Source organism: Cyanistes caeruleus, chromosome 8, assembly GCF_971803275.1.
Source record: "Cyanistes caeruleus chromosome 8, bCyaCae1.hap1.1, whole genome shotgun sequence".
In the NCBI taxonomy this organism is placed as follows: domain Eukaryota; kingdom Metazoa; phylum Chordata; class Aves; order Passeriformes; family Paridae; genus Cyanistes; species Cyanistes caeruleus.
Window position 1 is genome coordinate 38,201,643 of NC_141708.1, and position 26,399 is coordinate 38,228,041.

General features: G+C 44.1%; 2 protein-coding genes and 1 long non-coding RNA gene across 5 annotated transcripts in view; 1 reads left to right on the plus strand and 2 right to left on the minus strand.

Moving 5' to 3' along the window:
- Positions 1-2,329, minus strand: part of IPMK (inositol polyphosphate multikinase) — a 57,166-nt gene extending 54,837 nt beyond the window's left edge. Inside the window, exons 1-2 of one of the 3 annotated variants that reach the window (XM_086900929.1) lie at positions 2,216-2,329; positions 1,713-1,877 (exon numbers count right to left, since the gene is read on the minus strand). In XM_086900929.1, coding sequence (XP_086757055.1) covers positions 1,713-1,734 — 22 coding nt within the window. In that variant the 5' untranslated portion in view covers positions 1,735-1,877; positions 2,216-2,329. Of the gene's footprint in view, positions 1-1,712 lie in introns of all 3 variants that reach the window. The other 2 variants (XM_086900927.1, XM_086900928.1) reach the window with 2 other exon arrangements.
- On the plus strand, positions 2,158-5,991 carry LOC147652029 (uncharacterized). The gene is made up of 2 exons (XR_015290176.1): positions 2,158-2,739; positions 4,216-5,991. It is a non-coding gene; the product is annotated as an uncharacterized LOC147652029 (long non-coding RNA).
- A 7,403-nt stretch (positions 5,992-13,394) lies between these two features.
- Positions 13,395-24,046, minus strand: CISD1 (CDGSH iron sulfur domain 1). The gene is made up of 3 exons (XM_086900931.1): positions 23,666-24,046; positions 19,540-19,745; positions 13,395-16,231 (listed from the first exon to the last, which is right to left on the minus strand). Exons 1-3 carry the CDS (start codon positions 23,694-23,696, stop codon positions 16,142-16,144), a joined length of 327 nt encoding a protein of 108 aa, XP_086757057.1. The 5' UTR covers positions 23,697-24,046; the 3' UTR covers positions 13,395-16,141.
- Positions 24,047-26,399: the final 2,353 nt, after the last annotated feature.

A 26,399-nucleotide genomic window follows, 5' to 3' on the forward strand; every position in this document is an offset into this window, starting at 1 on the left:
CAGAGCAGCTTTGGTCTTCACTTCAACATTAAACGGTTTTCAAGATGAGATCATCAACCATGGTGGTACCTCTTCAGAAAAGTCTTGGTCTTGCCCAAGTAGAGCTAGCTTTACCTAACCCAATGGAGTGGCACCCAAAATATAGATGATCACCTGTGTTGTTTGATCTAACTGCAGTAAAACTGATGTACCAAAGGTGAAGCTCTCCCTGAAGTAGGCCTTTTTTTGCCTGATCCCACCTCATCCTATGATGTGTGAGCACAGAACACATACATCTTCAAGGATCCAATGCACCCCCATCTACATTTTATTGCACCGTCTGCAGCTGGGGCAAGGAACAGGAATGACTTTTGTGTGGAGATTATCAGCAGCAAGCCATGCCATGGAAAAAGGCTGTAGGTAAGACAAACTCATAGCACCCTTACTGCTGTAATTTCAGACAGTGATGACTGGTGACTGAAAAAGATCTGAAGTTCAGCCCTTGGCAGGCGCAAAGAGAAGAATGACTTTTTTTTTGAGATTATCTGCAGCAAGACACACCATGGATGTAGACTGTAGATAAGACAAACTCACAGTGCCATTAGTGCTGTAATTTCACTCACTGATGGCTGTCAGGGTTCTGTAATTCAGCCCTTGGCCTACTCAGCAGGGGCAGTTCCTACCACCTGGGTTTAAAGGCAATACACTAGTAGGTACTCATTATAGGCTGCAAGTTGAATGGATGCATACCTTCCGTTTAGCTGAGAGGCTAGAAGTGCCCCAAATTCGAAATCCTGGAACGGCGAGAAATGCCATTTGGGAACATTAACTTGGCCACTTGCTTTGGCACTGACCACTGCCTAAGCTAAAAGGCCCCTCATCAGAAGGGCCAACACCTTACTCCTCAACATGGAACTAAAATAGAAATTTAGAGCTGGTGAAGGGATATTTTAAAATGCTGTATCCTCAAGTATTTGTATTATTAGATCACTTCCTAGCCATTGGTTCAGGTTTGTCATCAAATATACAAGCTTAACCAATAGCTTAATAATAACAATTTGCTGAAGTTTCTGGTGGCCACAGGTTCAGGTGGTCTCGTTAGATAAACCACCTTTTTGACATATGTTCTTAGGGAACCAGCATTCTGTTACCTGAATTCCCGCTTTTAAAAAAGTGCCTGATAAAAATGAAGCTAAACGGCGTAAAGTCATTCGGTTCAAGGGTGCCTGATAACTATCACGTCTTGACAGACTAATGCCATTTAGGAAAAGCACCAGGATAATTAAATTTGGCAGCGGTTACACCGCTCCATCCACAGCCTGTGCGTAGCGGGGAGCTCGGCCGGGCCACTACCCTCCCCCCCCCACCCACCTCCGGCCTTCCCAGGGAGGCTCCGATCCCTCAGCACTCCCCGAAGCCCCAGCACCGACCACCCGCGCTGCTGCGGCACCTCTAGCGGACAGGTGCGGGCAAAGCCCAGCGGCGAGAGCACGGAAAAGGCGGCGGCGAGTCCTCCGCTCGCACCCCGGCGTCACTGCCGCCTTCACCGACCGCCAGCCACGGAGCTGCCCCTTCGCCGCCGGGGCGTGAGGGAAATAGAAGCCAAATCCGTCACAGCCGGTCTGGGAGAATTCAGGTAAAAGGAGGGAAGAACGGGGTAGAGTGAAAGAACCCCCTCACAGGTGACCCGGCCAGGCCCGCCGCCCCCTCCCCGCGCGCCCATCGCCGCTCACCGCCTTTATCCTTGCCGTACATGTGCCCGGCCACCTGGTGCGACAGCGGCACGCATCCGTTCAGCGCCCGCCGCCGGCCGTCCCCCGCCGCCGCGGAGTCCGGGGAGGCGCTGAGCACTGGCTGGGCCGCGGCCTCGGCCTCCTCCGTCTCGCCGCGCCCGCCGCCTGCGCAGCACCCGCGCCCGCCCTCGGAGCGCCCCGCCGGCCGTGGGGGCTCTGTGGCCATGTCCCGGCGGTGTGGGGGGGCTGGCGGCGGCGGGCGGGGGTAGCCGCGCTCTGGCGGCGGCTGCGGCCAGACCTCAGCGGGCCCTGCGAATCAGGGCGCGGACAGCGAGGCCCCGCAACTCCATCACCCCGCACCGGGCCGCCCGCCCACCCCGCACTGGGGCAGCGACTGCCACCGCCCCGCCCCAGGCGTGGCTCCGCCTCCGCCGCCCGGCCCGGCCCGACTCTCAGCGGGACCGCCGCTCTGGTGACGGTGAGGGTGGCCTTGGTGGCGCCGCGTGGGGCGCGGCCCCGGGAGGAGGCCTAGACGGGCGTCGCCGGTTCAGCGGACGCTGGAGAAGGTAACAGGGCCCTGCGCAACCGCCGCACCGGCCCCGAGCCGCAGAGCGTCTGGGGACCCTGACCCCGCGCGCAGCCCCGGCCGGGCCGTCAGCCCTTGCTCCCCCGCCAGTGCCGGCAGACCCGTGCGGTAGCGGGCAGGGGTGGTTCTCCACTGATTGTCGGCAACCTGAAATACCCCCGAGTCCTCTTCGTTTTTAAATAAATTTGTCGTCACGCCGGGGTTTGTTCAGTTTCTCTCCAGCGGATCGGAGATCGCAAGTGCAATCCGACCGAGCTATGCGAACAGTATAAAAATTTACAGTTGACAAAGACCTTAAAGCAGCCTCAACCAGAACTTCTTCACACACTCTACGTGCTGGTCTTGCATTGGAGATGAGTGCACCTGGCCCAAGACCAGATTAAACTGGATAACAGATTAATCCCTAAATTCAAATCTTAACCTCCCCATGGACAGAGGAAGGTATGCATGGTCACTCTCAGGACCCCAAAGCTTGGCTAGTAAATTTCATTAACACTTCACTAGGGCTCATATCAGCTCTGTTTAGCAGCCTGTAAATACTGCCTTTTCTTTTTGCTGTTTCTTTCCCTTATATATATTAGAGTATTAAATCTGCACTTTTGCTGTGATATCTGCCAGTCTCAAGTTCTGTTTAGTATTAGTAGGACACAGAAACAGGAAAAAAAGGCCAGAGACAGGAAAATTATTTAAAATTTAAAATTATTTTTAAAATATTTTAGCAGATATAGGTTGTTTTCCCAGGTTTTATAAAATGGCCTGATGCATATTCAAGAATTGGCACTGACATCAGAGAAGCCTCTATATGGTGAGCTTGGCTATTTACCACCTCTTCCCCATCCTGTAGCCCGGAGATGTGGCAGGTGGTTGGGAGAAGTGATGGCAATTTAAGGGATTTACTGGGGAAATTAGAGTATCAGAAAAGCAGGACGGTCACAGGGAGAATTAGGACTTGAAGAGTGAGAGAAAGGAGCAAAACATAAATCTGTTGAAACTGAGTTTCTTAGCTCATTGTTCATGGAACAGTTTATTTTACACTCTTAATTGGATAAGGTTCTGCAGACAGGGATTGCAACTCAGGAAGATCCTTACTGAGTAACAAGGCTGGGCAGAAAACATTTCTCCCTCCTGATACCATCTTCTCATCAGTCATTACTGTCCAGCCCTAAAGATTAGAAGCCAGATGGGTGCAAAAGTAAGCTCCTGTCTTCAGATACTCAATGATGAATTTTCCCAGGGGGGTGCTGGCACAGGAGAGAAATAACACAGATTGGCCAACTCTTGCACAAGAATTAGTGAGACGTACAGCAGAAAAAAAAAAAAAAAGCACAAGTGTGTGTGTCTGGCAGAGAGGAGGCTCCCAGTCTTGACAGCAGTAACTGCCACAAGGTTTGGATGCCAACCTGAGCCTTGCAGAAAGATATTTCCCTCTGCAAAGATGTGAAGCACTTCAGCTATCTGGGTCTAAACACAGAAAAACAGATGGCATTTCAAACTTATCTAAGTGCCCATCTAACAATGCAATATGCCTGAACTCAAAATCTCAGTGGAAAAAAGAATGGAATTAAAAGGCAAAAAAACATGGAATTTAAAGATTATTCAAGCAGCTAGTCCTCAACAGATAGTTCTAGATATTATTGCAGCTAACAAAAGTGTGCCTGAAGGACATTAAAAGAAATAGGAAAGCATGAGTAATTAGAATAAGCAAACACTGCCTCCTTCCTTTTCCCTGACATTTCCTTTAGTCAGATTTCTGCGTATAGAAATCAAGTGACGTGAGTGAGACTATCCTCCACTCACTTATTCCACCCTCACACTTCAGCACATGGAGTTCGCTAATCTTTCTGGGAACTTCTCCTAAAATGAAGCAAGTGAAACAGAGAGAATAGCAAAAATGGCAAGTAATTTCTTTCTCCACAGTGTTGATACTGTAAGAGATTGCACTGAAAACTGAACCTACCAGCAAGATTCCTGAGGAAACTTCTCATCTCCAGGCTGTGTGACTGTACTCCAAGAGAAAGCAGAAGAGGCTGTGAACAGCTCCAAAAGGAGGGGCATTTGTTTGAGAATCTCCTCCAATTCCCCTGACAAAGTGCATTTAGTAAAATTATACTTAGTTCTGGATTACTCTTTCTCACTCTTGCTGAAAATCAATCCTACCTCATTCGATCTGATGACAATGTACAGACTAACAATGCCTAGAAAAACCAGGACTGTGTTTGTTCTGCGAGAGGATGTGCCATGAGCAGATTGCACAGTTGCCCCAAACTGAGCTGAGATTACAAAATAATCACTTTCTGCTGAAATAAAGGCCTTTTCCAAACACAAAAGCAGTTAATAATTAACCACAAGGCACATGGTAGTTTAGTACGAGAAATAAGCTCATATTAAATGGAAGTGCAAGAGGATATTAGGTAAACAGTAGTGGTGCTGGGTCTTCACCAAATTATCTGTATTCTAGAAGTATGCTGACAGCAAACTCTGCTGGATTTTTCACTGTACCTTCACATGGTTCACAGCCCCCTTTTCCATACCTCACCAAAAAGACGGCTCTTTTGCCAGAGCAATGCTTTCTGCACAAGGTCTGTGTGAGAGACATGGATCCTGCTGCCCACCGAGCCACTTCCTGTATCAGGCTGCCATATGTGTGTAGCTCCTGCCAGCCCAACAGACTGCAACCAAGCTGGCCAAGACCGTACATGTGGGCATGAGAACAAATGTCCATCATCCAAATCAGTTATTTGCTGGACAGGCGGAAGCATCTGCAGTGGAGCTCCTGCAGACAGGGAGGCCTGTCCCACTCACACAATGCAAGACAGGCAGCATTGCAGCAGCATGGAAATTGTAGCTGCATCGCAGCTCTTTTTTTCTTGCCATTTCAAAGCAGAAGTGTTGCTGTATTGTGACCTCTTAAAATCACTCAGGATGCTTAATTCTTAGTTAAATTCACCTAAGTTCTGTTCTGTTTTGTTCTTGTTAAGTGAAGGAAAATCTAAACTTACCCTTATCTGCTGCAGCTGTAAAATTCAAGGGTGACGTCCTGCTTTCTTTCCCAGCTGTGGCCATGCCACTTAGGCAACATGCCCTACAATGATTAATATTTTACCTGGCAAATGGATGCAAACCCTTTGACACTCCTCCCTGGTGTTATAAATACATATTAAAATATTAGCTTTTTGTAAGTATTAAGATGAATATGTATAATGTTGGAATGGCTTTGCTGTGTGAATGTAGTTTTTTTTCTCCTGCTATTAGCAGAAATTTAGGCATAAGTGGTAATAGTCGATATAGTATGTTAGAACTGCCTGCTGGTTAGGATAACCTCCAGTGAAGAGATGATGGGAGCCTGGCTGCTATCAACACTCACCGCCTGTGGAAAGAAGGAGCCAAAGCACAAATTAAAAATTATAAGAAGAGGATTAAAACTGCAAGCCAAGAAATGTGCATGCTCTAAAAAGGTGGATCCAAGGAGTAGCCATGCAAAATAGTTCCTGGAAGATGTAACCTAGTTAATGGAAAAATTTGAATATGCATAAAGTCTATGAATATGCATCAAGGTGATGCAATAGAAATGGTATATAAAGGGTGTTATCGAAACACCAAACATGCTCTTGGGAGAGTGCCAAGCACCCAGCTGTTATTCTTTCTTTTATTATTTGTGTCTCTTACTGTCTTCATTAAATCTTTTAAATTTTACCAGGAGAGTGAACCTCATTTTTTACACTGGCAACTGGTCCATTTGGGTTTTCTAGAATGAAAACAAAGGCATACTGTCAAAAGTCAACCTTCACTCTCTGTCATAATGTGGTACATTTAAAAAATTACTGCAAGGTTAACTCATAACAGTTGTGTATCTTCTGTATCACCTTTTCTACAATCAGAACTGCAGATGTAAATTTGGGGAGGTCTGTTCTGTATTAGTGCGGAGGGTGAGGTGTCCTTCCTTTTGTTCCTTCCCACCAATGGAATTTTTGGCCATTAGTTGTGGGGACACCTGATTGCTGGTGCTTGTTGGGCGCTTGAGAAACACAAGGAGTTTGGCTGGGACCAGGGGGGAAGGCAGGAAGGAGGGCAGGGGGAGGGCAGGGGCAGCTAGGGGTTGGCTGGTTTCTTGGGCTAAAGAGCTAGACACTCTCTCAGAGCTGTTGGGGCTTGGAGAAGGGAATTTGCCATCACCCAGAAGGCACTGCTGCTGTTTCTTCTTTCTTCTTCGTTTGCGGGCCTCGAACCTCCTGTCCTGCCAGGACATGCGGCAGTGCCAGCCACCGCTGCGGAGCTGCTAATAAACCTCAGCCACCAGCCCAAGATCTCTGCTCATTCCTGCTGTTCCTGCTGTTCGTATTCCTCCAAGTCCTGCAGGAGCACTGGGACTGACTGCCCAAAAAAGTCTGTGAAACAAAACCTCTCCTCCATCCTTTCCTGTCTCAGCCAAAAAAGCTGTCACGAAATCCCTAGTTCTGTTTTTTTGTTAATGCTGTAGTTTGTTTGCCTTGTTATACATACCAGTAAAAAACTATTATTTCTATCCCCAGATTTCTGCCTGAGAGCCCCTTGATTTCAAAATTATTGTAGTTCAGAGAGAAAGGGTCTACATTTTCATTACGAAAGAGGCTCCTGCCCTCCCTAGCAGACACCTGTCTTCTAACCAAAATAAAGATACAAGTACTATAAAAGTGAGAAGCTCATTTCAAAAGTTCTTCTTGGATCCTTGAATTTTATTTTCTTCCTGATGATCAATAAAGAAACAAAGCCAAGTGTTTGAAGGAAAAGTTCATTTTTGGACTGAGAGTAGGTTAAGGGCTGGGAAGCAAATGAAAGGGCTTTGATGGAAGAGGCAGAAGTGGGTGTTTGCTGAGACTGGTTTTAGTCAACATCTTCATTCACAACCTGCAGAAGGGAGAGTGCACAAACTCTCCAGGTCTATGGATATTCCTGACCTCCTTAGGGCAGTTAAATGCCATGCCAATGACAGCATCCTGCAGGATCTCACAAAATTGAACAAAAGGCATATTGTTGGCATAGGAGTTTCAGTATAGGTAAACATAGGATAATACACGAAAAGAAAAATAATCCAAACCAAAGCTCTTTGATGCTGATGATGGATCTGGCTGTCATGGCCCAGAAAAGAAGCCTAAAATCGCTGAAGTTGCTGTTAACAGGTGCCTGAAATCATCAGCCCAGTTTGCATCTGCAGCCAAAAAAATTTCCCAACAAAATTTCTGGGAAGCAGTACAAAGAGTGTTGAGGGAATGACAAAAGGTGTCATTTTGTTGCTCTGTGTATCCTCAGTGTGATACATAGCATGAATAAATTCGTGCTGAAGTTATAATCTCATTTGATAAGAATCCTAGCATATTTCCAGGAAACATCCTCTAATGAGATTATAGTGATATGCAGCAAGGCCAACATGAGTATTCGTCTGAAAGGGGCATATTTCCAAGAAACCTCCATCCAGTAAGATTATAATGATATGCAGTCATGAATATTAACCTGCAAGAAGTGTATTTCCAAGGAACCCATCTGTTGCAGTCCACAACCTCAGGATCATGTCCAGAGAAGCCGCAGGGTTCTGGGGACCAGCATGGAACACCAACGAGATGGGCTCCCGGTTCATGGAACCATTTATTCAGCATGGGAACAACTCAGATCCAGAACAGAGAGCCCCGAACAGAGGCACAGCAGGGGTTTTTGAGGGACAGAACTCTTGAGGGTCTCCACCTTTGAGGGTGGAGTTCAGGGTCAGGGACCAGTAGAAACACAGCAAGGGAGAAACCCCCAGGGACTCAAACCCAATCTGAACTCCTGGGCCACCCTTCACAAGGGGTTTAGCAGGGGACAATGTTAAATCTTTGTCTCCCCTGAGGTCACTGCCACACCCAACAAGATTACAACATATACACCCAAAACAGCATGAATATTTGTCTGCAAGAAGTGTATTCCAAGTGAGAGGGATGACAGGTTTGTCTTTACAAACAAGCTGTGGGTCTGCTGATAAAATGCAACTATCACTGAGAGATAACAGAAACATTGAGATGGATTCCATAGAAAGATGAAAGAGGCACTGAAGAAGCACCATGAATTCCACAAGAGTTAAGAATTAAGAAGGGATTATGCATGGTGGGTGGGGAGGTATCCCAGGCGTTCCGGGAAGCCTGTACCTCTCAAGTACCTCAGCCTATGGGGAAAGGGAGAAGGGACAAGCGGCCGGGAATTAGGATAAAAAGGAGGCTTCGACCTCCAAAAATTTGAGAGACCCCAGGGGAATGGCCCATGGCCTCTCCCTTTATTCAAATAAAGAAAAAGAAAGGACTCCTCCGTCTCCTTTTTGGACATAAACCTCTGGTGTTCGTGGATTAATTTTCCTGACACAAGGGACCCCCGAAAAGCCTGAAAACATATAAAAAGCACCCTGGGACAGTCGTAGTTTGTGAAGCATGGTGAAGTGGAGCTAGCAAGCCCCTCCCTGGCTCACCCAATGCTGTTTGCCTGGTTCAGCGCCAATCTGACTTTTGCTTGTGGCTTTTTACGATTCTATTTTGATTACAGAATAAATTCTTTTTTATTAATCAAATTGGCTACTCATTTATAACACTCAGCATGACATACACTGAGTCTGACTTCCATGTCTGGTCACTCAAAGAGAATAAGAACATACCATTAACTATCAGTGTGAAAGATTAAACCACAATTTGTGGAGAGCCTAAATAGCTGAAATAAGCTTTAGCTGCCTCCAGTCCTAGAAAAGAAGCAATGACAAATATGTGTGCTTTGACACCCTTAGGAAAGGAGCTGACCGAAAGTAGCTGAGCTTCTATCTAAAACAGAAACTTCAGATCAGAATCTTGGGTATTATCTCCTGATCTCATGGCTTACATGCAGACACAGATCCTCCTTTTGTCCTTCTAAACAGGGATTTTTTTCAAGTAAAGTGTTGCACCACTATGCAGGGTGGGTTGCTCAGGGTTTAAAAATGCATGATAGTATTTGGATTTTACCAGTCACATCCTAATGCTTTAGGATAAGCCCAGAATTTGATTTAAGGTGATTAACATACCTAGCGGTTTATTTAAAATGCCTGTTTGTCTTTCCCTAGAGGTGACTTAGATTGCCTCCACCCATAGTAAAATTAAACACTTATTTATTGATTAAACCCATTAAAAGTCTGTTCTATTAAATTATATGCTACCACCAAAATTTATTTGCAAAACAACAGTCACAACCCTTAAAAAGTAATTTAACTTGCACAGCTGTTAGAGCTAAGAATGAGATTGAAAGAACACAGTTTGAAAGGCGCATCAAATTTAATAATTACTGCAGTGGAAGTCTGTGCTGCCCATTGTTTTGGTACCCAAATCTTGAGCAAGAGCCCTGGCAGTGAACAGACAGTGCATCTTGAATATGTCTTACCCATGTATGGTGATATTTTCCAGCTGTAGGAAAGTATTTGAGAAAAGTTACTCAGTGTGACCTTATCATTCATTTTGCTGCCTGTTGCCAGTTAACTTGAGTGAACAGAACAAACATTGCAGTTATTGGGCAGACCCTTGGAGTACACTGATTTTTTGAATGCTTTATACATTAAAGATGTAATCTCTGGGATGCTCAGGAAGTCTTTTTGCACAGGCTGCTCCTGGAGAAGAGAAGGCACTTTTTTGGGGTTTAAGTCTGCCATACATAGTAAAACAGCAAAAGAAAATCACAGTCTGTGGGACAAAATAGGATACAGAGTGGATGAAGGGCAGTGCAATGCCAAATAGGAAAGAGGGATGGTTGAGTCTTCAGCTGGGAAAAACATAACAAGAGACATGATCTATCTGTGCTTATGTGAAACCTCTGCAGCTTCTATATATTGAAGGAAACAGAAGCTGCTTGAGAAGCCAGGTAAATCCCTTCTTACCACTCCAAACTGCACTTGGGAAAGGTAGACTGCATCCTACTTTGCTAGTCCTGTACACTTATTGTGATTTTACTGACTTCTGGGAGCATACCAGTAAATACTCCTTCTGTTTATTACTACTGCACATCTAATGAAACAGCTTACAAAGCAGGGTGTGGAGGAACCGGAGACTGCTAATGGGACCCACTGCACCAGTGTGTGTTGCTTTCTGTCCAGTATTATGGTATTTCACAAACAGTTGAGGAAGAAAATCCCCAGTAAGAGATGTCTGCTCAAACATATGAACTTTAACTCTGAGAAGCACAGGTTTGGCTAATAGAACCACCACTTTATACTTTTTATGCTTGGCTCTGTAAGGGTATATAATGAAATGCAACATACCATCATGTTTTTTGATTTATCCCTTTTTGCTACCATGTAGTACTGTTACTCATGTTCTCTAGCTTAGGCTCTCCTCCCATCCACCACATTTTTTTTCTCCCTTTTCCTCTTCTTCTTTCTCTTCACAAATTTGCTTGTTTATTTTTATGTTATTTAGTGTTTATTCAGTTGCTCTCTGCATTAGGCAAGTTAGGCATTAGGCAGCTTGGAAACCATCCTGCCAAGAAACGCAGTACACACCCTATGTAGCTATAGAAAACAAGCATCAGAGAGTTTGAAGCAGCAGGCCTAGGTACCCAATCTAAATTCATCATGGCTCTAGGAAAATTATTATGACAGTGCAAAACAAAGAAGCCACTCACCAATGGAGTAAAACCACAGCAGAACAAGCCTGGATACAGAGAACAATTGGAGGAACAGGTATCCAATAATGCTAGACGGAACATGAGTCAGAGCAGATCTGCATGAAATGTTCTGCCTGGGCTGAAATAGTGATGGTGAACACAAACTCAGCTTCCTGGCAGTGGTGTTGGGCATCCTCTCTCTGCCCACAGGCAAGGGGGAGATTGTCCACCTAATCCAGTCAAGGCTCAGTGTGGGTTTTGTCAGCCTTGAAGTTTCAGGAATTGAAACAAAGGCCAAATTTAGCATGAGACTTCCATGTCCAGGGTGGCTAAGGAGAAGCCAACTGTAAAGCTTCCTTTGCAAAACCAATGTTTAGTTTCATGCCTACCCTTCCTGCTATTACAAAATCTTCTTCCATTTCTTGTGAGTGAGCAACTGATACAACAGCAACTCATGTTTACAGGTCTTTAGTTGCATTACACTGAAAGGAAAATCCAAGTCTAACTGCTGCACAATTGCATGAGGTAAGCTTTACAGGCCCCAACAGCACCAGAACAAGACCCAAATAGAAACAGTATGGTAATTTTAGCAGGCTCGCTGTCAGGGAATTGGCAATACACCTTCTGGACTCAAAGCATATGGGGCTCTGGCCATGAAACACTGCTTTTGTTGTAAACATATTTATACAGCACTTCCAGCTGCCTGGGCTCAGCCAGCCAGCACTGCTGCTGAAACCCCATAAATCCACAGCTGTGGAGAAAGCCCATAGATTAGTGCTCATGGAGTCCCCACTGCACAGTGTGTTGATTTGGCATGGACTGGTTTTCTGGTAGCAGGGGAGGGCCACAGAAGTGGTTTCTGTGAGAAGCTGCTACACCATGTCCACAGAGCCAATCTCTGATGGCTCTGAAGATGGAAATGCTGCTGGCCCAGTTGGTGAGGTTGGTAATGCCTCTGTGATGACATATTTAATAAGAAAATCAAAAGAGCGCATGCAGTTTTTTTTCCCAGGGGTGGCCAGGCACCACCAGGGCCATCCCAGTGAAGCACACAGCAACATGCTGTGGCCACCACCATCTTGGTACAGGCTGCAGTGAGCCTTGCCTGCCTGGCCACCTCTAGCCAGCCATGCTGCAGGCAGAAGAGCATGGGCAGCTTCTCCTTCCCAGCACCCCGCCTAAAGAGAGGCGTTAAATAGCACCAGTGCTGCAGCAGCTGTCACTGCCTGCACGGTGGCGGCAGGGCCACATGGCCAACAGCAAAATCATGGTGAGTGACTCTCCAGCGTGGAACCTAGACAAGATCAACCTCTTAGCACTGTGAGATCCTGCAGAAATCTGAATTACTGGAACTTGTTGGCAACAGTATAGGCAGCAGTTTTTCTTCTAGTCAGAGAAGAGGAGGAAGTGAGGACATGGGAGGGACAAAAACATGGCAGCACCAAGGTCAGGGGAAAAATGGGGAGGAGGTGCTCCAGGCACCAGAGGAGAGATTCCTCTGTAGGCCTGGTGAGGACTATGGTAAAACAGCTGTCCCTCTGCAGCCCATGAAGTCCCTGAGGGATGCAGAGATCCACTCACAGCTTGTAGAAGAAGTGCTCACACTGGAATGGATGGATGCCAGAGAAAGCTGTGATCTAGTGGGAGACCCAAAGGGACAGAGAGGGCCCCTGCTTCCAGAGATAGAGGGTCCTTGCTTCCAAACTAGAGCAGTCTATTCTTGGAGGACTGCACTCTATGGACAAGTGACCCACATCACAGCAGTTTTGGGAAGACTGTTTGCCCATGGGAGTGACTGATGGTGCAGCAGATTTGCTAAGACTGCTGCTTATGAGATTAGAGCTACATTAGAGAACTGAGAGAGAACTGTCTCCAGTACCAAGGACTCCATGGCATAGCAAATACTCCTCTCCCTAAGCAAACAGAAGATGATCTTGAATGATAAACTGACCAAAAGCCCCACACCCTGTCTCCCTGCACTGGCAGTCAGAAGGAGGGATGGGCTGGAGGGAAAAAAAAGTGGTTTAAAGGCTTATTTTACTTCTCATTAGTCTTCTCTGACTGTTAATAACAGATTTACTTTATATATATATAAAAATACTTTATACTTGTTTTAGGGCAACCTGTCTTGCCCTTAGACTGTTTTCTCCCAGTCCTCATCCCAACTCATGAGCCCTTTGTTAATTTTTTTCCCCTCTCCTCTGCCCAGCTGATAGCAAGAGAGGATGAGTGAACAGCTTTCATGAATGCCTGATGTTTGGCCAGCGTCAAACCACAACACACAGCTTCTGTTTCCATCCAGCGTAGCTGCAATGCTGGCTGCTGGCCTCCACCACCTCCTCAGCCTGCAGACTGAGAGTGCTGCAATGAAACCTGCAGGAAGCACCTGTAACTGATAGCCTTTCCCCTTCAAGGATCCTGACTGCAGAAGCACTCAAATACCTGACATTCACCCTATTTCGATGAGTCACACTCAGTTACTCAAGAATCGGTACTTTAATTTCTTGACCTTCCCAACAAACACTTGCATGCTGAAAATAACAATAAGGAGCAGAAACAGTTTTACTCTGCAGAAGGGATTTTTCTCTGCTTTAATTTTTGAAGGCTTTATATTAAGAGTTTCAATCTGAAGTCAAAATTGCATCATTTGCATAATTTCTTTATGGTTAAAACTGGTAGAAATGTAACCAATGCACTTCTTACTCTAGAGAGTATTTGAGGAAAGCACTAAAGAAAGTGACTTAGAAAAACACTGCAACAGTCAAGCACTCTGCCCATCAGAACATTGCAACCTATTATGGTACTAAGAGAAAAAATGAAATGCTCTCTGTGATGCTCATTGAGACTACTTGGTTAAGTTTGTTTCTTCAAATCCAAGACTCTTCTCATCATCACATTTGAACAGCTTGCATAAATATGGTACAGTACAGGAATTGTATGTGCCTCTAATTAAGATCTAAACACTCAAATCAACATTCAGAAATGCAATACTTCTCCAAAACAAAAGTCACTAGGATCAACACAGTAAATCAACACAGATTCTGCTTCCGCAACTTTGCTTCCCAGGAATAAAACTTCCCAAAGGGCCCACTTCCCAAACTCCCAAAAAAATTTTATTGGTGAACTCCACGAAATACTTTTATGACTCATCTGAAGACCTTAGGACTTAATTTCTTAGACCATTAACCCTGGATTTCTATTCCTTCAGGAGCAGCCAGGTTTTGATGTTGACAGGAAAAGGAGTTTCAGATGGAAAATCCACTCCAGACACAGGTTCATGACTACAGCAGCACTGCTGTACAGCACTACTGAAAGAAAAAGCATACCCATGAGAACACAGACTAAAGCCTTGAGATTAAGATGAGCTCAAATGTGTATCTGACAAAAATACAGAAATATCCAGTGTCATATTTTAATAATACAGGAGTTACTCTGCTTTGGATAAAATGCATTTGATAATTTTAGGTTAAAACAACTTTCCATATGCATTAGTACTCAGCAAACTAAAAAGTATCGAGTGTCTTTACACTCAAGACAGACAGAAAAGACTAATGTATTTGACTGTAACTTCTTTCAAATAGAGGTCTCTTGGACAGTAGTGCCCTTACTCCAACATTCCACCTTTCTATACCTGTGCCTCCTTCTTTACATTTTGTGCCTGCTGCCCAAATCCAGAGCAGCTGGCCAAGACCTCAGCCTCTGAAAGCCTCACACAGAGACTATGCAAAACATCTTCAGTTTTAACCAGTTGTACCAACCACTCTTAAAAAATAAAATAGATAGAACCTCTCCTGCCCTGATCATCTGAAGAATCCTTAAGGGTCCAGGCTAAAATGCCAGCTTCTTAGCAAGGCCTTTCATCTAGCCCTGAGGTAGTTTCTTGTCCCAGGATATTCAGAGCTCAATCTTATGCAGGCCGCAGTTACACTCATGGACTGGATTTAGTACGAGATTTCCCCCTGCTGCCCCACCCTTTGGGTTTTGCTTTGTACTTACATGCATGTTAATAAATCAAAGCTATTTAAGGAAACCAAAATGACAGCTATTAATGCAACCATGCCAAACAAGAAGACAAGTGCCTTGGGTAAGGAGGGTAAGAGCTCTCTCTGTTTCATCCTTCCTTCCCTTCTTGTTTCCGTTTTCAAAGCCTCTCTTCATTCATGCCAGGGTTTTTTGGTAAAATCAGTTGAACCACATTAGCAGCTCAGGGAGGCAGGAGTTAAGACACATAGAGCCTAAGCCACATAGTAAGAAAGGTATGCCTCCTCCCTTCTCAGCAGCAAAAGCTGAGAACCAGAACCAGCCAGTGCAATGGTGAAAGCAGATGGTGATGATGGGTGGGGTTTTAGTTTTTATTTTAGCTTCTAGAATTCATCAGCATAGCCACTCCACAGAAGCATCCTGTGGTCTGGGGAAGTTGGCTTTGCTGAAAGACTGTAAGTAAAACTAAGGCTTTCTCCAACAGCAAAAACAACCCTGCCACCCCTTGCCCATCACTCTTGAAGCACTTTGTGTCATTCCATTCATCTATTAAAAAATCTCTCAGAGACCATTTCCCTAATCCTACTCTAAATACAGGTCCACGGTTTGGACAGTATTTTCTTGATATCAAATGGAAGCAGGGTTAAGTTTCAACACTGCTGTAAAATCAAAGGTAAACTTGCCCTCTAGCCCCATCTTACTTTCAGCCTGTTGTCTGTTCACAACTAGCAATGTTGAATTTGTTAGTTTACAGAAGCCATACAGCACAGTAGTGTAGTAATGACAGATGTGACACCTGCAGAAAATGCAGCATAATCAGAGATTAAGATGACACTGCAATTTCTGCCCTGCCATTGCCTTTTACATGGACATCTGTCCAGCTCTGTGACTTTGCAACCTCTCCAGGATTTTAGTATTTACCTTCTGATACACATGTGTTTGAAAATAATTTAATATCTATTTCCTGATGAAGTACATTCTGTGCCTCATTTTAGTTTCACACTCAGTGAGAGGGTACACACACTTTACAGGACAAAAAATTTAAACCATAACTACTTAGTAAATTACACATTGTAGTGGCTGAAAGACAAGCACCAGAGAAAATATACATGCTGAAGCCTGATGTATATACTACACTGGGAAGTCTTCAGTGATATGACAAAGAATTTGTGGGTTTTTTCCCCCAATTACAAGAGAACAGAGGATTTGTCAGACACTGATTCTGTAGTTTCTACTGTCCACTCTATGCCTCCTTCCTCTTGATGATCAGAGGCCCAACGTTGTCGCCAGTCTCCTCGTTGTGCTTTGTGTGAGAGCCATCACACAGTGGGAACTGAAAAAAAGAAAGAATAAACACATCTAAAGTACATCCAGAGTCAGAACTAAGAACCTAGGCTGAAAATTTATTAGGCATCCTCTCATTAAATCCACTGAAGCCACAGACCACAACTTTTATGCCAGCATCTCAGGTCTCCCTGGGTTTTGGCTGAACTTTATCCTTACTAGCATAGAACAAACAAGAGGCCTGTTCTAAAAATACAGCCACCAAACTCAATAAGTAAGTAGTGACAAGATACTTGGACAAAATCTGAGCAAACAGGAATGTATGTTTATGGGACACTGACCAGCTTTCAACAGCAGATGTTCCTGGACCAGTTGTTTTTCCATGCAACACCACAGTCCACTGGTCTTCACAGACACAATGACACAGCTTCCATCAGACATTAACATCTCACAAGCTCCAAGGAGGCAACCCAAAGTCCAGCTACAGCAACATCATTGCTTCAAGTTTTGAAGCAACAAAAATGGTGGGATTCCTAGGTTCAGATCACATCCAGACACCTTTAACAGCTACCGACAGTGACTGCTGTGCATTCATCCTACTGGTCAGCTGGTCTCAGAATACTAGCTCCCAGGAGCTGGTACACTGTACCTGAGCTTCTCAGGGAAAAACACCAAACTGAACACCACCTTCCCAGAGCACCACACAGCCACCTTGAAGATGAGATATGGCATAGGATATTGGGCCTGACACACAGTGTGTTCATCTCTGATTAAAAGTAAAGCAGGATAGCAGCAACAGTGGCCAAAGCTCAAACCCCAGGGGAATTGTACAGTGATATGGACAGTTCAGCTGATTTCCCTTGACATTGAACACATCTGGATTTTGTATTTTCTGCTGATAGTCTGCAGCAGTATTCCTCAATCCACAACTTGGGGACTAATACTTCTCTGGAAGACACAGAAGCTGCAGGTCATTGTAAAAAGACAGCAAATTAACCTTCACCTCCCCTAACTCACACCTAAAAATGTAGACAAGTAAGAAAACAAGTGTTCTAACTTTAATTACAGTTTAAAGACAAAACTCTTGCCTCTGGTAAGTTTGATCACTAGCTTTTTCACTAAACTGGACAACTACGAAGTGCCTGCAGAGCACAACACTGAATAGGAAAAGGTCATTTAAAGAACCACCCATTTATTATTAAGAGATAATACATGCCAAGACAAACTTATTTCAAGATACTATGTGTGGTTTGTTAAAACACATACATTCCACAAAGACTCTGTCCAGCACAAAAGCCTTTTAAGCGCACTATTTAAAAAAAAAAAAAAAAACCCAGACAAAAACAACTTATTTTTTAGAGAGTTACTCTAAAATACTCAGGTGTAGTCCAACTGTTTTGTTATTCCGTGTAGATGAGGACCACCATGTGGGGTCAGGTGTAAAAGCATGCATATCATCAGTGCAACAGAAACATCCTGTGGTTCCTGATGCTACTGGTTCTACCAACAGCCTCATGCCTCAGGTGAGCCTGAATCTCTTAAGAAGTGCAGACAGTGACACAAAAGGACATTTCTTCTAGCCTATATGCACCCATTTACCAAAAGCACAGCAGGTACTTAATGCATTTGAAGTAACTGCAATTTCCTGCATTGAAAACACACACATTAAAACACACAAAATAGTTTGAGAACTGTAAGAGCTAGATAATGCTAGCTGACAACTTCCAAAGATGACAAGCATGTAAGAATTATGTATTTTATTACTTTTTGGCAATAACAAATATGAGAAACACACAAACCCTATTAGAGGTTATGCTACCCATGCTGCAAAGTCAGCCCATCAAGGCAAGAGGAAAGCAACAAAACTGGAAAATATAGTCTTTGAGGTGGAACATGTTGACTAAAATACTTATCATTAAACAGGAGTAAAAGGAAACAAATACTCTCCAAAATTTCCAGCAACCTCCTAATTGCCTTTCCAAGACCTTTCAAATCAGAATTCTAAGAATGTACTCATTATAGCTTCATCTACCTTCCTTCTAACTCAGTAGAGCAATATGTTCATAAACTGACAATGCCCCTTAAATATATGCCAAAACATACTTCTTAAGGTTTTTCATCTCACACCAAGAAAAGGGTAATATCAAACAACAGTAAACAACTGGTAGGAGCTGCAATGCAACCGGAATCAGACACTATCTTTCATTTCTGTTTAGAAGATCTAATAGGAAGCAGAAAGCACAAACACCAGGGTTCAAGTAGGGTTTTTTCAGTTCAGACTCCAGACAGAATAGAGAAGACAAGGCCACCTCCACAAGACTATTTCAGCATCAAATCATAATGCTGTTTAATCCTTAGCAGTGTTACACTGTAAAATCAAATTCAGGTACAAATGTGTAAGCTCCTGAGTTACCTGCAAAATAATGAAGTCAGATCCGACAACAGCAAGAACCTGAAGTTATAGCATCTGGAAATTGCTGAGTTTGGCCTAATGAGACAAATGTCTAAGACTTGAGAAGTTGAGTATTTACCTCCTTGAAGGAGAGAGAGTTAAATTTCAAGGCAGTTATCTGTCTCTGAAGGTCTGTATTGTTTCAGTCTCCATACACTGGCACCTTCTAAAGAAGCTTTTAAATGTGCACCAGTGGTAAATGGACAGGATTAATCATGCAACTGGCTTTCTCTCATTACAAATCCCAGAACTACCATTACAGATAAAGTACATACATCTCAGCTAGATCAGCTGTCACACATCTCTAAGATCAGATGTAAATCTGAGGTATTGTAATTGAGAAGCCAGGTTATCACTAATTTAAGGCAATTGAAGCAACCCAAATTCAAATGCAAGCAATCTGGAACAATATTTAGGCTCAAAAACAGGAGCTTAAAGTGTATCGCTGTGGCTGCACTGGCATACACCATGTACTACAAGGAAGATACTTTCTGACTAAGCTTCCAGCTTTCTCCAAAAAGAGGTGTTTAAGATCCTCACAGTGTTATCTGCTCCTACTGCCAAGAGGCCAATAGTTTTGGACTTCAGTATTAGCACAGACAGCACATAAAATTATATCTGTCATTCATGACCATGCTCCAGACAGTTGGTCTCTTTTCAAGAGATACTTATAAGAGCTAGAGAAAGTTTTGTCCACTATTAGCACTGATCTGCAGGCTTTACTCTGAGCATCAGCACACATCTGCAGATGTGTGCTAGTTCTACAGATAAGAATATTGCTACATCTCAGTGCTGAATAGTTTAGGTGAAGAGGTTCGTTTTCTCTAATAAAAGCAGTTTAAAAATAGTTTTGCTGAAAGATACATGCACATGAACAACACTGGACCCATTCATTTTTCTCTTACCTTCTTAGACCTCCAACAACGACAGTACACAGCCTTGTCTCCCAGATCTTCCATGTCAAAGGCATGGACTACCTTGGGGTTATCCTTCTGGATATTGGGATTCACCATTGCTTTGCAGCATTTGTCTTTAGAGAGAAATTTTTTGTAAGCTAGATATCCAACAGTAGCTGCTCCAGCAGCTAAAGAGACTGCAGCAATCCATTCAACTAGAATAAAAGAAGAAAAAACAAGAGACTGTCAGGTTTTGACCAAAACATTCTATTAAAACCATTTAGCAGTAAATGTGTTCATGCTTGCAGCAACACCTTTTTACTTTCCAACAGATCTTTTTGTTCTGTAGTAGTAACCCTCTACTTCAGAAGTGTATTTTCCTTAGACAGTCACCTAGTTAATATGCTCTTTTCTGCTGATCGGAGTTCTACTTCACCCAAGCCCTTTCTGGACAAGGGTGAGAATTAAACTGGCAGAGTTTTCATATTTTTGTTTTGTTTTTTACTGTTCTGTTTAGCAAACTCTGATATTAACATCAGTAGTACATTGTTCTGAAGTTCAGCACATCAAACCAGGTGTAAGTACATCCTGTAGCAGCAAAAAAAAACCTGTGTTGTTTGTTTCAGTTGCAAGAAAGTCATTAAAGAAGAGGTCAGCACCAACAACCCAAAACCAGGTTTCTCCCCCCAAAGGCATGGGCACTGAGTAGCTTTTAATAAAATGCAACTTGTAACTAAAAAAAACTAAAACCAGCTGTTTGGCAATAGGGAAATTATTAAATATACTACCACCAGTAACAAAAGCCATCTTAGATTAAATACCTACTGTGGTATAGAAGAAAGAATAAGGATCCAAAAATATTACATTTAAGAATCATAGCACATGTTTATTTCAACTAGATTAAGTCCTGAATATCTGCAGGACAACTTCCATTAAAAATCCTCTTGCCACCATTTCTCATCTTCACTTCTCCTCCCTTTATTTACTGATAAAATTTATGCAGTCTTTCTTAGTACGATGTCCATTCCTGCAAGAAGTTTTCCTACTTTTTTGTGGCTCTACTGCTTTCTCTCTGCTTCATGAAAATATGCTGATCTTTGGCTCAAAGGTTCAGGTTGCAGCACTAGGTCTGGTTGTTTCCTCTCAGAGTAACAAGTGGCTGCTCTTTCTTTGCTTTTTATCCACCACTTCTACATATGCATGTACTGCAAGTTCCATTTACAAACAAATAAACAGGAATTTAAATTTTAGCACATTTACAGAACTTAATAAAATTAGAACAACCTCCAGTTGGGAATTTCTATGTTTTAATTGGATTTGTAAGATGCCAAGCCAGATGGCATCTGTGAAGCAAGAGACATTGCTAAGTCCAAGTCTAGAAGAAGTTAGTTCTTGCTACTTTCCATGACCAACTGACTTGCTGTATTTCCACTGTGAGCTTGGAGTAAAAGTATCAAGGTTTTCTGTCCCTGTCCCACAGACTTCCCTAAAAATCTGTATCAAGCCCTTTCCTCAGCTAAAGCACTGTGTTAGCTCACAGGCACCACGCTGATCCACAGGTGTCTGGCTCTAGCAATATGTGGAATTAGACAGCTATCTGTACAGTGTCTGCAGCATTGTAAGATCAGGGAAGGCAGGCACTACTTTAGAGTGTTACTAAAGGATTAAAAGATGCAGAAATCCTTCAGAGTTAATTTTCTTAGTAAATGACACAGAAAACACTAACATACACTGAGACCGTCCCTGCTAATGAGTGACAAACCCTTCCTGTAACAGTAAAGTTATATTAAGATACAGAAAATCATCTTTAATGTTGAAGAATTTAGGGCAGGCATGTCTCCCTGCTCTCCAACTCCTTAAAACAATAAAAGCCCAAGAGACTATACTGTGAATGCTGAGTTTTATATCCATCCAGTGAGTTCTCACCCTCTATTCCCCAGAGGAAAGCAAGACAAGAATGGCAGTAAGACATTGATAGGGATTTATTATTTTCTTTATTCTTTGGTCATATCCTAATGAAAGAGATTTAGATCACAGTTTCTCCTCTCTTCTTTCTCTAAAAATCTAGAACACTGGTTTGGATGTTTCCAAATCTATGCTACAGAGGGAGCTTTTGGATCTGCTAGAGAGCTCTGAGAGACTATACAAAGGAAAACACACGTTTAAGATCTGCACTGAGAAGTGGTCTGAGAAATTGAGGTGGTCTTGCCTCCAACAACATCCTTGTCAAGAACCCAGATCAATTTACATTTTAGCAACTATCAACAACATGGGGGAGAGCTACACCCTGACAAAGTCAGTCCAAGACCATCCTAAGAGGCAATATTCAATTTACCTCTTCTGCTTAGAAAATATTATTCAAAAGTCATAGAGTAATAACTCTAGACATGAAGAACTGTATTTTATGTCTCTAGAAGTGCTTGTAAACTTTTAAGTAGTTTTCTCCTTATCTGCCAATGAACAGACTATTATTGTGCAGGAGTTGCTCATGACAGTGCAGTAGAGTCACCGCCTACAACAAAAGACAGTGCTGGAGAAACACATTAAACTCATTTACTGAAGAGTGATCCAGGATAACTGGATGCACAAAAAGCCTAACAGTAAAAGCCAGAATCACTTCTACCATGCCACACCTCCCACAAAAAATGAGATAATGACTGGTGGGTTCAATTGAACTGAAGCTGTATGGTGAAGAAGCCACCTGAGGGAAAAGGATTGTTGTATTTCACCAATAAGCAGAAAAAGACAAGTCACCGTGATCAGATCTGTGGTTGGTGTGAGGTCACACCTGCAAACCACACCTCTCAGATAAAATGCATTAGCTGCGCCACTCACTGCCTTCCAAAGGGAATAGAAGCACAGAAGCAATTAACTCCCCCACTGTTACCACGAATTAAATCTCACAAAAATATGGTAAGTTTCTGGTGTCTAGTTTTCAGTAGAAAATAAATTATTTTCAAAATTCATCAGCTTGAGACACATGCCAGCTGGAGGAAGAAATGCAACCTGCCAGTCACAAGGCACTGATTGAGTTTGATCTCATCAGAAATCACAAAAACCTGATGCTGTCTCCTTCTAAACAGAGCACCCTCCAGACTGGTCCCATCAGCTGCTCCCATGCTTTTCTTAGATAATGAGGACATTTCCAGTTTATTTAACAGCATGTTCTAGGAAATGTTCTAATTCTTACAATATTTTAAATGACAGCAAGCTACCGTTGGGAACACAACCCGGATGCAAGCTATTACCAAGTCATCCTCAGGGCTCTGATTATTTTAATAAGCATAGTCTCCCATTACTGTAGCCCATTTTATACTTACGTCTTTGCTACCATCCTTCGTACTGGCAGCCGCCACCCTCCCCACCTCTCGAAAAAAACCGCAAACCATTCGCCCACAAAATTAACGACATAAAGCATGAGCAGCTTTGCAAGTGGAAACCAGTCATGCACGTGAAGCTCAATTTTTTAGAGGAAAATTAGGTAATTCAGCTCTCTATTCTATCCTCCACCCGGTCCAACTCTTTCATCCTGTCCGGTTGTGCAACAGCATTCAAAACACAGAACGCTATCTCAGGCACAGTTCAAGTCAATCATTACACAGCAGAAATGTCACCGTTACCTCTACGTACAGTACCAGGTATTGAGAGCCAGACATTACCTCTGAAAGTTACAGGTTTTAGCGAAATTTTCACTCAAACCGGTGGAAAACAAAAATAAAAGCCCGTCTGAAACGGGCTGTCCCCTCTACAGATAAATCCCCGCTGTGAGGGCCGAAGCACCCGCATAAGTTGGGCGCGGACCCCTCGGCGTCTTCGGGCCCTCACACCTCGGTAAGGTGGGACAGGGCAAAGGGGGACCTTTCAGGCCGAGCCAGCAGACCCCTCCTCGCTGACCGCAGTAGGGGTTTTATTGATGAGCGGATCCCACCGGCCGCTTCCAGACCCACCGCATCCGGCGGGGGAAGGCCTGCCATCTTGTCCCGGGGGTCCAGCGGGGCACGAGCAGCGAGGCGGAGCCGCCTCCCGAGGGGCGCCCCCCGTCCTGCCGCGCACGCTCCCGTGCCCCCCAACCGTGTCCCCAACCCCGCCCCGCCCCTCTGATCAGCTCACACCTCGAACTCCCAGCCGGCCATACCCTTCACGGCGCTGTTCTGTCCCGGCCCCATTGCTCCCGCTCCGCACCGCGCACGCGCCACTGCCCAAGATGGCCGCGGGGCCGCCCCTTAAAGGTCTCCCGCCAAGGGAAGGGGTTAGGGGACAGGTGGAGGTTACGGGATATGCGAAATGGCACTGTGGCGAGCAGGGGGAGGGAGGGAAGGACGGAAGGGGAGGGAGGGAAGGGGAGGGAGGAAGGAAGGAAGGGGAGGGAGGGACGAGCGGACAAGCGCGCGAGCGCTGTCACTGGCCTTACGCCCGGCACAGGGCTCTCACGGAAGCCTCTGCGGCTGTAAAATGGGTGTTGAGCATCGCTGTGCATCCAGGGCCGCTGTGCATCCAGGGCGTGCCGCGGCCCCGCCTTTCTCTTCTGCTTGTGGCGCTCTTTAGTGTCCAACAACAATGCAAAACGCTTAGAACGAATCGCTGTACGAGCCCTCTCCTCTGCAGTTATGGAAAGATGAAGCTGCAAAGTTATATCATCTGAGTGACAGCCGCCTCGAACATCATAAACTTGCGTATTGATGTGAGAACTACTATTCTTTACTGTAAAGTACTACCGAAGTTCTGTGTCTGATTAAGGACTCACTACTCTGGGAGCTCACTTACGGTTGGACTTGTTATAGATGATAAAATAATACAAGCATTTGCATTCATAGATTAGCTTTTGCATCACAAGCATTTTAATATGGTCATGAAAAGAACAGGCAAAGAGACCAGCTTCTTTTTAATGCCTTTATTAAGGTCAGCTCTAGGTGGGGGAGCTCAAGAGGCTGCACCCACCACTGCTGCTCCCAATGCACGACCCAGAGAAAGAAATATTAAGCTTTGTCTCATGGCAGAGCTGGGGCTTCCATCTTCCCAAGAATTCCTAGGAACACTTGGGCTTGCTGTAAATCTAGGGTGGTCAGGCACAGCAAGTGTTGTGTAGGTATGGCAACAAGGTTGGGAATATCAGTAAGTTGCACAGCGTTCTCCCTTGCTCCTCAATGTACTTTGGAGTTCGGTTTGTGCCATGGCTCACTGATTCTAGGGGTCTTTAGATGTTGATTCCACTTCCCCTGGGTGCCAACCCCCATGGGAGTTTGACTTACCTACATACTGGGCAGTGTCACCAGCTGCCATTATGGGGTGCCTGGAGCAGCAGAGGCAATATAAAGGGCCACGTGGCATTTAACAAGGCTGTCAGAACATTGATCTTTACCAAACAGGACACAACATGAGGTGTTTAACAAAGAAGGCACCTTATGGTGAAAATATTCTACTTTTCAAACCGAAAACATCTTTGTATACTGATCAGGAGGTCACATATAACTCTACAGTACAACTTCTAACTGCTTTATATGATGTCAGTTTATGTATGCACTGTATAGTTCATATGAAGAGTAGTGTAAAAATGTATCGTAGGCCTTAGCAAAATGTTAAAATAGAGACTAAAATACTTTTACGTAACTAACTCAGAAAATTATGTAAAGCAATTATTCTGTTTCTTACATCCGTGGACTAGCCTCTCCAAGTAATAAAATAACAGTGACAAGAAACAGAGCATGAGCATCCAGGAAGGATTTATCGACTCTATTGGCACTATCAGGGAGTGTGAACCAACAGGATAGAACTACAAGAAGAAATAAAATATATGGACCTGAGAGGAATGATGAGCTTGTCTTTACAAACAAGCTGTGGGTCAGTTGATAAGATGCAGCTATCAGTGAGAGACGACAGAAACAATGGGATGGATTCCAGTAGAAGATCAAAGAGGCACTGAAAGAACACTATCAGTTCCATAAAAGTTAAGAAGGGATTATGCATTGGGGGTGGAGGGGGAAAAGGTACCCCAGGTGTCAGGCGTTCCGGGCAGTCTGTACCTGTCAAGTACCTCAGCCTATGGGGAAAGGGAGAAGGGACAAGCGGCCGGGAATTAGGATAAAAAGGAGGCTGTGCCCTCCAAAAATTTGAGAGACCCCAGGGGAATGCCCCATGGCCTCTCCCTTTATTCGAATAAAGAAAAAGGACTCCTCTGTCTCCTTTTTGGACATAAACCTCTGGTGTTCGTGGATTAATTTTCCTGACACACTCCAGTGGGAAGAGCTGCATTCCTCCTCCTCCGAGTTGCTCCTGGGAAGCAGTGACGGTGTGTGCGCGACCCGTCAGGCCCCAACCCTAAGCTGATTCCAATAAAGGCTTTAAGAAAGGAGAAGAACGTCTCCTTGCCCTGTTTTTATCACCTTTCATCTTTCAGTGGAATCTATCCCATTGTTTCTGTTATCTCTCAGTGATAGTTGCATTTTATCAGCAGACCCACAGCTTGTTTGTAGACAAACCCGCCCTCCTTCTCACAATTAAATGTTTAATGGTTCTGTCAACAAGATTATCAATTGTGATAGGCATTGTTCCTATTTTTATAATCCCTTGCTCATTTATTTGTTGCTATTGATACATTATTTGTAAGTCTAATAATCCCTTTTATCACTTTTGAAGGCCTCAAAGCAAATCCCCTAGCCAGCAGCATTGTACACAGGATTTTTAGCCTGCTCCAGAAGACTTGTAACTAAACACCACGCAACAGTGCATACTAATGAAAAACCTTCCAGCCAAAAACCTCAGTTACCCCCAACGACAGCAGACTGTTGGAGATTTTACCAGCACCAATCAACAGTAACTATTGGGGTGGGACTACGAACAATAAATTGAGGGGACAGAGATTATAAAAGGAG